Genomic DNA, 12520 nt, shown 5'->3' with positions numbered 1-12520 from the left:
CGGGTTTTCTGAAAAAAAATCCATAAAACATCATAACCTAAGGGGGTTACACTAATCAATAATAGGGGGGGTTTCAGTATAGGTGATTAATATCCGATCGGGGACGGTCTGACACCACACAGCATCACTGATCAAAGTTCTGATTCCAGTGCCAGAGGTTGCATTTTTAACCTTTTAGTGACATAATTAATATTAGCTTTAAGGGCCAATAATATTCTGCCCCAGCAGAACTTTTTTTATTTTTTCTTCTAAATTTTTGATTTTTTTTTGTGGGATTAGTTGTAGATTTTTTTAGGACCATTTTGGGGTATGTATAGTGTGGTAAATAACTTTAAATATTTTATTTTTAGGGGGGGAACATTTTTATATTTTGTGAAATGTATTTACTGTATTCACTGTGTGGTAAAATAAGATAACTTTATGTGGATCACGACAGTGATCATAATGTCACATTAATATATATTTTTTACCATTTTCCCTTTCCTCCTGTAGCCTGTCAGCTCTACCATAGCTCCTCTCCTCCAGACTGAAGGGGTGGGGTTGGCTGCATTAGCTGCTCAGATCTGTGGTTTGGTACCAGCTAGAGATATGGCTTTGTATTGTTAGCTGGCATTCCAAGCTTTCAAACAAATACCAGAATGACCGCAATATCTTCAGTATATGGGAAGATATCAGTGTTAGAAATTGGGTTGCAGGGAATACAGCTGAAAGGGAAAGTAAAAGCATGTTTTACCACTCGACTCAATTTCTAAGGCTACTATTCGCACTCACGTTTTGGGCGGATCCGTCATGGATCTGCAAAAACTGATCCGTTACAATAATACAACCGGATCCGTTTGTATTATCTGTGACATAGCCAGATGGATCCATCATAACTCCAATAAAAGTCAATGGAGATGGATCTGTTTTCTATTGTGTCAGAGAAAACGGATCCGTCCCCATTGACTTACATTGTGTGCCAGCACGTATCGTTTGGCTCAGTTTCATCAAGCGGACAGCAAAACGCTGCAGGCAGCGTTTTGGTGTCCGCCTCCAGAGCGGAAGGGAGGACTGAATGGGGCAAACTAATGCATTCTGAGTGGATCCTTTTCCATTCAGAATGCATTAGGGCAAACTGATTTGTTTTGGACCGCTTGTGAGAGTCCATGACGGATCTCGGAAACGGAAAGCCAAAACGTGAGTGTGAAAGTAGCTTAACAGTGATGGCTCCTGTTTAGCTTTGACTAATGCCTGGACTTCCAGCTTTCAAACAAGACCAGTTCTATGCTGCTAGCTGTTACCATTCAGGAGATATCAGGTAAAGCAGCCCCCCCCCCCACCCCCCCCCCCCCCCCCCCCCCCCCCCCCCCCCCCCCCCCCCCCCCCCCCCCTCCACTTTTGTCCAAACCTAGCTCCATTAGAATAGTTAAAGGGGTTGTCCGGGTTCAGAGGACAAAGGCTTTTTTAATTTTTTTTTTTTTTTTTAGATCCGGGCTTTCCATGGGTAAAGCTAGGCGGACGCTTCCTGTAAAAAGGCTAGGGCAGTGCTAAAGCCCGCGCAACAGTGGCACCGCACGTCACCGGCAACACTGCTAGGCGGAAGCCTCCGCCTAGCAGTGAAAAATATAAACAAACATATGAAATGCTCCGATGCCCACATCGGTGGGCTGCTTCAGTGAAAATGGGGATATGTCTGGATTCAGCTTTGGACCCTGACAATCCCTTTAAGTCCTTTTCCCACAGCTGGAGCTCAGCTGGAGCAGAACAGTTAGGTGGTTAAGGGCACTGGTATCTGCACATGCACTGACAGCTTTCTGAGTTGTCATACACGAAGATGATCTAGGGCAGTAGTCATATGAGTCACAGGAGTTTATTTTATTTTAATGTTCAGGAAAATAAGTATTGTATTGTAAGTATTGATTTTGTATGCATTCACTATACAGGCTATTGAGGTACTAGTTTTCAACAAAATATTGACTGCTCAAGAAGCTTATCATGTAGGCTTGGTGGCTGAAGTGTTCCCTGACTCTACATTCCAGCAGGAAGTTTGGTCCAGACTGACAGTTTATGCCACTTTGCCAAAAAATGTAAGTAGATATTTGCTTCCAAACATGCCGACCTTATTCCAAAATTCATAGTTCCTGAGGCTCTATGTATGGCCCCTTGCAGATGAGTGTGAGCGGATTAGGTCCAGATGCTTTGCGAATGCGTTCAGTGAAAAATGCACGATTTTGCAGTCAAGGGTGTTCAGTTTTGTATGCGATCGCGTTCAGTTTTTATCGCACGGGTGCAATGCGATTGAATGCGTTTTGCACACGTGTGATAAAAAACTGAAGGTGTACAAACAACATCTCTTAGCAACCATCTGTGAAAAACGCATCACATCCGCAATTGCTTGCAGATGCGATGCGATTTTCATGCAGCCACATTCACTTCTATGGGGCCAGCATTGCGTGAAAATCACAGAATATAGAACATGCTGCAATTTTTCACGCAACGCACAAGTAATGCATGAAAACCAACGCTCATGTACACAGCCCCATTGAAATGAATGGGTCCGGATTCCATGCGGGCGCAATGCGTTCACATCACGCATTGTACCTGCGCGGAATACTCGCTCGTGTGAAAGGGGCCTATGTGTCCTGAAGCTAATAAACCGCATAATCCAGGTGCGACCTTCCAGTCTTTTTCAAGCATACATATATAAAATAGTTATGGTGACAAGCGATGGCATTCGCAATTGCGCCTCCCAATACAGTGGAGGAGATTGCTGCATGTAATAGCAGTGGTCTCCTGCGCTGACTAGCAGGAAATTGCCGGGCAGGGATGCTTCTTTCCCAACAATCACCTGCTTAGTCTGCAGGTCTAATACAGCCTTAGGCCTCCTGCACACGAACGTATTTTTTTGCGGTCCGCAAAAACGGGTCCCGTTTTTCCGTGATCCGTGACCGTTTTTTCGTCCGTGGGTCTTCCTTGATTTTTGGAGGATCCACGGACATGAAAAAAAAGTCGTTTTGGTGTCCGCCTGGCCGTGCGGAGCCAAACGGATCCGTCCTGAATTACAATGCAAGTCAATGGGGACGGATCCGTTTGACGTTGACACAATATGGTGCCATTTCAAACGGATCCGTCCCTATTGACTTTCAATGTAAAGTCAGGAGTCCCTTTTATACCATCGGATCGGAGTTTTCTCCAATCCGATGGTATATTTTAAATTGAAGCGTCCCCATCACCATGGGAACGCCTCTATGTTAGAATATACTGTCGGATATGAGTTAGATCGTGAAACCTCATTTCCGACAGTATATTCTAACACAGAGGCGTTCCCATGGTGATGGGGACGCTTCTAGTTAGAATATACTACAAACTGTGTACATTACTGCCCCTGCTGCCTAGCAGCATCCGATCTCTTACAGGGGGCCGTGATCAGCACAATTAACCCTTCAGGTTAACCTGAAGGGGTTAATTGTACTATCATATCCCCCTGTAAGAGATCAGGGCTGCCAGGCAGCAGGGGGCAGCCCCCCCCCCCCTCCCCAGTTTGAATATCATTGGTGGCCAGTGCGGCGCCCCCCCCCCCCCTTCCTCCCTCTATTGTAATAATTCGTTGGTGGCACAGTGTGCCCCCCCCTTCCTCCCTCTATTGTAATAATTCGTTGGTGGCACAGTGTGCGCCCCCCCCCCTTCCTCCCTCTATTGTAATCGTTGGTGGCACAGTGTGCGCCCCCCATTGGCCCCCCCCTCCCTCTATAGCATTAACAACATTGGTGGCCAGTGTGCGGCCTCCCATCTACCCCCCCCCCCCATCATTGGTGGCAGCGGGTTACTAGCAATAGTACAATAGTAGAAAATTCATACTTACCTGGGAGCTGCGATGTCTGCTTCCGGCCGGGAGCTCCTCCTACTGGTAAGTGACGGTTCATTTAGCAATGACACTTACCAGTAGGTGGAGCTCCCGGCCGGACACGAACATCGCAGCAGCCGGTAAGTATGAATCTTCTACTATTGTACTATTGCTAAGTAACCATGGCAACCAGGACTGTAGTAGCGTCCTGGTTGCCATGGTTACCGATCGGAGCCCCAGCGATTAAACTGGGACTCCGATCGGAACTCCGCTGCCACCAATGATGGGTGGGGGGGAGGGGGGGGGTTGATGGGAGGCCGCACACTGGCCACCAATGTTGTTAATGCTATAGAGGGAGGGGGGGCCGATGGGGGGCGCACACTGTGCCACCAACGAATTATTACAATAGAGGGAGGGAGGGAGGGAGGGGGGGGGGCGCACACTGTGCCACCAACCTATTATTACAATAGGGGGGGGGGGGGCCGCACTGGCCACCAATGATATTCAAACTGGGGGGGGGGGGAGGGTCTGCCCCCTGCTGCCTGGCAGCCCTGATCTCTTACAGGGGGCCGTGATCAGCACAATTAACCCCTTCAGGTGCCGCACCTGAAGGGGTTAATTGTGCTGATCACGGCCCCCTGTAAGAGATCGGGTGCTGCCAGGCAGCAGGGGGCAGTCTTGTACACAGTTTGTAGTGTATTCTAACTAGAAGCGTCCCCATCACCATGGGAACGCTTCTGTGTTAGAATATACTGTCGGTTCTGAGTTTTCACGAAGTGAAAACTCAGCTTTGAGAAAGCTTTTATACAGACGGATCTTCGGATCCGTCTGTATAAAAACTAACCTATGGCCACGGATCACGGACACGGATGCCAATCTTGTGTGCATCCGTGTTCTTTCACGGACCCATTGACTTGAATGGGTCCGTGAACCGTTGGCCGTGAAAAAAATAGGACAGGTCATATTTTTTTCACGGCCAGGAAACACGGATCACGGATGCGGCTGCAAAACGGTGCATTTTCCGATTTTTCCACGGACCCATTGAAAGTCAATGGGTCCGCGAAAAAAAACGGAAAACGGCACAACGGCCACGGGTGCACACAACGGTCGTGTGCAGGAGGCCTTAAGTAGAGTATCACAATCTGCAGTGAATCTGAGGTTGTCATCATTCAGATTGAAATATTTGAGGAATATCTGAAATAAGATTAGGATATTATTACCATACCAGGAGAAGGTCATCTATATAGTATAAAGACAATTTGATGGCTGTCTTATATACAGTTATGCCACCTAGTGTGAAAATTTCGCCCCTTGGAGACATCCCCAAATGTGGAGGTAATAATAATATTTATTTATATAGCGCCACCATGTTCCGCAGCGCTTTACAAATTTATAGGGTTCATGTATAAAACAAAATTAACTGGTAAATATACAACTGAAACACTAGAAATCTTGTCACTGCTCGCAAGAGCTTACAATCTATGAGGAATTGGGATGACACATAAGGTAGTTGATTGTGACAAGTAGGATTCAAGCCATTATTGAACTGAAAGGAGTGGTGCCGGACAATCTGCTTCAGGTTGGGAACTGTTAGGCCTCTTTCACACAGGCGTTGCGGGAAAAGGTGCGGGTGTGTTGCGGGAACATGCACGATTTTTCCGCGTGAGTGCAAAACATTGTAATGCGTTTTGCACGCGCGTGAGAAAAATCGGCATGTTTGGTACTCAAACCTTGGGATCGGTGTTCTGTAGATTGTATTATTTTCCCTTATAACATGGTTATAAGGGAAAATAATAGCATTCTCAATACAGAATGCATAGTACAATAGCGCTGGAGGGGTTAAAAAAAAATATTTAACTCCCCTTAATCCACTTGCTCGCGCAGCCCGTCTTCTCTTCTTTGCTGTGTACAGGAAAAGGACCTGTGGTGACGTCACTCTGGTCATCACATGGTCCATCACATGATCCATCACCATGGTAAAAGATCATGTGATGGACCATGTGATGACCGGAGTGACGTCACCACAGGTCCTTTTCCTGTACACAGCAAAGAAGAAGACAGAAGTGTAGCCGGGTTGCGCGAGCAAGTGGATTAAAGGGAATCTGTCACTAGCAATTTACCCCAAAAATTTTTTCATGAATCCGTGTTTAACAGAGTACCTTTTTTCCATCTGTCTTGTTCTTTTGATTGTGAGTCTTGTCATTTCTTTAAAAAATCGATTCTTATGATATGTAAATGACGCTGTAAGGAGCCCAGAGGGGCGTTATTCTTTCTCCACGGTGACCAGGAACGCCCCTCTGAAGTGCCGTGCCCGGCTAAATTTGAAAACTAATAACGCCTCCAAGTTCATCTAAATCGCCTCCAGAGGCGAGGCTAAGTGCTCAACACCCCCCTCCTCAGCGCCGCGCTCTGCGGCAAACACCCCGATGCATCCCAAATCCCGCGCAGGCGCAGTGCCGGCGATTGCCTGCGCTATGATAAGATGACTGACGGCACTGCGCCAGCGCGGGATTTGGGATGCATCGGGGTGTTTGCCGCAGAGCGCGGCGCTGAGGAGGGGGGGTGTTGAGCACTTAGCCGCGCCTCTGGGAGGCGATTTAGATGAACTTGGAGGCGTTATTAGTTTTTAAATTTAGCCGGGCACGGCACTTCAGAGGGGCGTTCCTGGTCACCGTGGAGAAAGAATAACGCCCCTCTGGGCTCCTTACAGCGTCATTTACATATCATAAGAATCGATTTTTTGAAGAAATGACAAGACTCACAATCAAAAGAACAAGACAGGTGGAAAAAAGGTACTCTGTTAAACATGGATTCATGAAAAAAAAATTGGGGTAAATTGCTAGTGACAGATTCACTTTAAGGTGAGTTAAATTATTATTTATTTATTTTAACCCCTCCAGCACTATTGTACTATTCTGTATTCAGAATGCTATTATTTTCCCTTATAACCATGTTATAAGGGAAAATAATACAGATCGGGTCCCCATCCCGATCGTCACCTAGCAACCGTGCGTGAAAATCGCACCGCATCCGCACTTGCTTGCGGATGCTTGCGATTTTCACGCAGCCCCATTCACTTCTATGGGGCCTGTGTTGTGTGAAAAACGCCGCTCATGTGAACAGCCCCATAGAAATGAATGGGTCCTGATTCAGTGCGGGTGCAATGCGTTTAACTCACGCATTGCACCCGCGCGGAAAACTCGCCCGTGTGAAAGGGACCTTAGAGGATCGAGTTTAGGCCAGAGGAGTTGGTGGGAGACAGGTTTGCTTGGGGAATAATAATTTTAAGTAGCTTGATAAGCCTGCCTGAAAAGATGTGTTTTTAAGGCATGTTTGAAGATGGAGAAGTTGTGAATTGGCCTGATATTCGGGGGCAGAGTATTCCAGAGAGTAGGTGCAGCTCGAGAAAAGTCTTGAAGACGGGAGTGAGAGGAACGAATTATGGCGGATATTTATCTTAGGTCGCTAACAGAACGGAGATCACGAGTAGGGTGGTAGATGGAAATGAGAGAGGAGATGTATGAAGGTGCAGCACTGTGGAGAACTTTGTGGGTGAGGGTGAGAAGTTTGAACTCTAATCTGTGGTGCCAGTGAAGTGACTGGCACAGACTAGTAGCATCAGTGTAGCGGTTGGTTGGATAGATAGATGAGCCTGGCTGCAGCATTTAGGACAGACTGAAGGGGGGGAGAGTTTAGTGAGAGGGAGACTGATTTGTAATGCGTTGCAATAGTCAAGACGAGAATGAATCAAGGCAACAAGAGTTTTTGCTGTTTCCACCGTAAGAAAAGGGTGGATTCTTGAGGTGCAGACGACAAAAGCGTGCAAGTGATTGAATATGGGAAACAAAGGAAAGATCTGAGTCAAACATGGCCCCAAGACAGCAGGCATGTTGCACAGGAGTTATGATAGTGCTGCGGACCGAAATTGAAATATCAAGTTTAGGTGAGTTAGTAGATGGGGGAAAGACAATAAGTTCAGTTTTTGAGAGGTTCCGTTTTAGATACAGAGATGACATGATGTTAGAGACGGCTGCCAGACAATTACTGGTGTTTTGGAGTAAATCAGGGGTGATGTCAGGGGATGAAGTGTATAGTAGGGTCTCATCAGCATAGAGATAGTACCGAAAGCCAAATCTACTGATAGTCTGTCCGATGGGCCTGTATAGAGAGAGAAGAGTAGAGGACCTAGTACTGAGCCCTGAGGAACGCCAACATCAAGAGGAAGAAGAGAAGCCAGCGAATGATACACTAAAGGAGCGGCCAGAGAGATAGGAAGAAAACCAAGAGTAATACTCTGCATTTGGCCTCATTCACACAACTGTATTTTAGTCCGTGTGCAGTCTGAATTTTTTGTGGTTAAGATGTGGACCCATTTATTTCTATGGGGCCGCAAAAAACACAGACAGCACACAGATGGAATCCATGTGCTGTCCGCATACATGCTGCCAGCAGTGGCGATTCTAGGAACAATATATAGGGGGGGCACAAAGATACCACAGTCAAAAATGGGGGGGGGCAAAAACAAAATAAGTATATATAAATAAGATGACAAAATACGAGAGAGTTGCGGTATGCAGGGATACATTTATAATAAAACAATTTACTTACAAAAGAAGCTATTCAGTAGTCTGCTGTGCCGTCCTCTGCTTGCTTCCGCGGATTCTTTCCCCTTCTTTCTGTCTCTCGTCAGTGTGCAGGCGTACTGTTATGGTGGATCTGTGGAAGACACACTGTTATGGGGGCATCTGTGGATGACACTTATTATGCCTCTCATCACTCCCATATCAGCCCTTATGCCTCATTAGCCCCCATTATAAGCCATTATGCCTCATTAGCCCACATTATGCCTCTTATTAGCTCCCATATGCCTCTCATTAGCCCCCATATGCCTCATTAGCCCCCATATCAGCCCTTATGCCTCATTAGCCCCCATTATAAGCCATTATGCCTCATTAGCCCACAATATGCCTCTCATTAGCCCCGATATGCCTCTCATTAGCCCCCATATGCCTCTCATTAGCCCCCATATGCCTCTCATTAGCCCCCATATGCCTCTCATTAGCCCCATATGCCTCTCATTAGCCCCATATGCCTCTCATTAGCCCCCATATGAGCCCTTATGCCTCATTAGCCCCCATTATAAGCCATTATGCCTCTTATTAGCTCCCATATGCCTAATTAGCGCCCATATGCCTCTCATTAGCCCCCATATGCCTCATTAGCCCCCATATGCCTCTAATAGTCTAATTAGCCCCCATTGTGTCTCTAATTAGCCCCTATATGCCTCTAATTAGCCCCCATATGCCTCTAATTAGCCCCCATATGCCTCCAATTAGCCCCCATTATGCCTCTCATGATTAGCCCCTATTATGCCCCCAGCAGCCACATTTTTTATAAAATAAAAAAACACTTACCTCTCCTGCTCCTGGACGCCGCCTGCAATTTTCTCTCTCCTCAGTCGACTGTGCTCTGAACTGGCGCACAGCGTGAGGTCACAGAGCGCCCTCACGCTGTGTGCAGCCCTGCACAGCCGAGAGCCGAGGACCAGGAAGTGGTAAGTACAGAGCGTTTACCGCTTCCTGGTCCTTCGGTAATAATGAGCACTTCCATAATGGAAGCGCTCATTAGTATTCACCGGCCTGCTTTGGGGGGAATCAGCGGGTAGGGCACCTGGGGGGCCAAAGAATAACATAGGGGGGGGCAATTGCCCCCCCTCGCCCCCCTGTAGCGACGCCACTAGCTGCCAGTGATAGAATATGTACTATTCTTGTCCGTTTGGCAGGCAAGAATAGGCATTTTGACAATGGGGCCATCAAAAAGTGTGGGATAGTATCTGCATTTGCGTGAATTTAGCCTTAAATAAAAAAAAAGTTGTGTGATAATTACAGTGATGTAGCATCACAGGGTTCCCCTCCTTATAGTCTCCATTATAATGGTATTGCGGACATTTTACGGAGATATATCCCAATGTTGTAGCAAGACGAGGTTCTTCAGAACAAAAGGGGAGAACCCAGCAGAGGAAGAGGTCACTCTCCACACCTAGGTTCTGATAGGAGTGTGTATGTGTGATCTGAACGTACTTTCTCCCCCTCTCTCCTTCACCTGTTTAGGGGTGTAAGAAAGGAGTAAGGGGAGATTTTAGGAGAAGAAGAGGTCACTCTCCACACCTATGTATGACTCCTGACTAAAGCGAGTATACGCAAAATCGAATGTTACTCTGCTACTTCGGAACAATCCAATAAGTAGCCTGTAGCCAGACCACAGTGAAACCACTAGACCTGAAATGTATTGGATAATCTGGATACTTATAAAGTCACCCCAAAATACTGGTGGATTAACCCCCCACCAGAATTTCATGTGCACTTTAAGCCAACACCTCACTCCAATATCCTATCATATAATAGATGTGATCTTTACACCATAACAAGAGTGACAGCAGTACCCTGATAGTTTTAATTGATCACACTTGTATTTGATTTTAGCGTAAATAGTAAAAGTTACATTTTATCTCAATAAGGGTGACCCTGTACAGGGACTATTTTTGGTGTTTATCAACCTTCTCATTCAGTTTTTGTCAAAATCCCTATGGGCTTCACCCTCTAGGGACCTATCTTTGTTATTAAGTGGCTCTCGAGCTAGAAACGGTTACGGGCTGCCTTCGTTTCAGTAAAAGGAATTTCTTCATTTCATAATTCCAGTTGCATATGTGTCCTTTATATGCTAGTTAACATTCTGATTTGTGAAGTTCTAGTATTTCTATTGTGTATTAGAATTATAATACCCAATCACTAATCAGTGGCATACCTACTGATCTCCACAGGATATGCCATAAATGTCTGATAGATGCAGGTCCCACCTCTTGGACCCGCATCTGACAAAAACAGCCAAGGTCACTGCTGTACTACCATAGGCCATGTAAGTTATGTAAGCAGCGTAGGTCACATCTGCATCTATCATATATGTATGGCATATCTTCTTTATTTACTCATCACAGAACAGCTGGAACAGCTCTCAGGATGAAGTGGGACCCATTCTAAGTTTTGCTTTAAGGGCATATGGCTTATTTGTATTATTCAATAGAACATTTCAATTAGTATATATTACAGCAATAAGTACATACAGTATATTGGATCATTTATAAATATTTTGTAACAATTGTGTCACATTACCAGTGACCTCAGATGCCTTTATCTACAGTGTACAGTGATAATCAATATATTGTTATATTCAAGATTTGATGATAAATTAAACATTTAACATATTATATAACAATATTGTAAATAATGATATTGTACTTTTTCATTTAGTGCTTGGCCCTGTCCAAACAAACTGATTCGAAATTTAGAGAAAGAGAAAACCTTCATGAAGTTTGTGATAAGGAGTTGGAAGCTAGTGCTTCATGGATATTTTTCAGAAGAAGCCCAAAAGCGCTATCCAAAATTTTGTCAAAGGAAATCAAAGCTGTGATGCTTTATTTCTTTCTAATGAAAGATCACCCAGATATTTACTGTTGTCCAATTAACACTTATTACACAAGCTACATCGTCTTAATAAACATTCTATGTATGAGTAATCCTTAAACATAATTATATAATCGGTTAGTCTGGATTTTTTACATGCTATGACATGTGATGTAAATTAATTTATTCAATGCTCCGAATGCCAGAATTTTATTGATTTAATGGTCCATTAATAGAAAAGGTGTCCTAAAATTTACACCGTAACCAGTGTGCTTCCTGGAGTAGAAATGGAAAATGAATACTTGCTAGTAGTTATTTGTGTATATTGCTAATTTACAAGCATTCTTTTCTCATGAGAAAAAAATGAAAAATGAAGATTTAAAGAGCAATCTTTCAGCCATTGTCGGAATGCGGTGCCTAGGCCCCACCAGTAAAATTATTTCTGGGGGCCCGCTGTTACAGCTTCATGCAAATATTACTTGCTTACACAGTGGCAGGCAGCAGACAGACGTAACAAAATAATTGATTATGAGGGTCCCTGCAAAGACTTTGAGAAAGCGGTTCGTGGGTACGGAGGTTGCTGCTGGCTGGCCGGCTGGCCTGCCTTTATACTTAGAATTCATCTCTGCCATTTAATGCATCTATAATAAGCTGGGCAGTTTGCTAAATTAATTGACCCAATTTTTATATGAACATAGGCTGGTTTAGATGCTGCAAGGTGGCTATCTATATGTAGTGCAGTCAATCTACTCTATCATGTGCCACTTGTGCAAGAGTGGGGGAACTAGAGGCCCACCGGGGGGGGATTCTGTGTATCCTTGTGGGCCAGTCTGAGCCTGTCTGTGAGAATTTTCGTTTATTAAACCCAGGCCCTGTGACCTATGAGTGACAAGTCCAGAGAACCTTACTGTCTTCCTGCCTGTGGCCTGTGAATGCTGATATGGCACATGTGCAGTCTGCGATCTCGGCATCGGGCACATAGGCCAATGATTTAACAATGCTTCACCTGTAAAAACAGAATTGCTGTAAAAACGTTATGGGTTAGTGCAAATTAGATCATTAGTGCATGAATATACTGGATCTACTCACTTTAGGTAATGGCCATAGCTTTGTTTAAAGCGATACAATCAATATCTTTTATTGAACTATGTGGAGGATTGTTTTTTTTTTTTTTTTTCATTCTGTGATCCTCCTGACTGTAAGGCCGAGTTCACACGAAAGTGTGTGAACCGTGCCC

At 45.0% G+C, this 12520-nt stretch overlaps 1 protein-coding gene across 1 annotated transcript in view; it reads left to right on the top strand.

The window, feature by feature from the left end:
* LOC121001794 (enoyl-CoA delta isomerase 2-like) overlaps nt 1-11422 on the top strand; it is a 40757-nt gene extending 29335 nt beyond the window's left edge. Inside the window, exons 8-9 of the mRNA XM_040433009.1 lie at nt 1923-2066; nt 11131-11422. Coding sequence (XP_040288943.1) covers nt 1923-2066; nt 11131-11403 — 417 coding nt within the window. The 3' untranslated portion in view covers nt 11404-11422. The remainder of the gene's footprint in view (nt 1-1922; nt 2067-11130) is intronic.
* The last annotated feature ends 1098 nt before the right edge of the window (nt 11423-12520 follow it).

This window comes from Bufo bufo, chromosome 5 (assembly GCF_905171765.1).
Source record: "Bufo bufo chromosome 5, aBufBuf1.1, whole genome shotgun sequence".
Classification (NCBI taxonomy): domain Eukaryota; kingdom Metazoa; phylum Chordata; class Amphibia; order Anura; family Bufonidae; genus Bufo; species Bufo bufo.
Note: the sequence above shows the minus strand (reverse complement) of the source record. Positions and strands in the feature narration are given on the sequence as shown.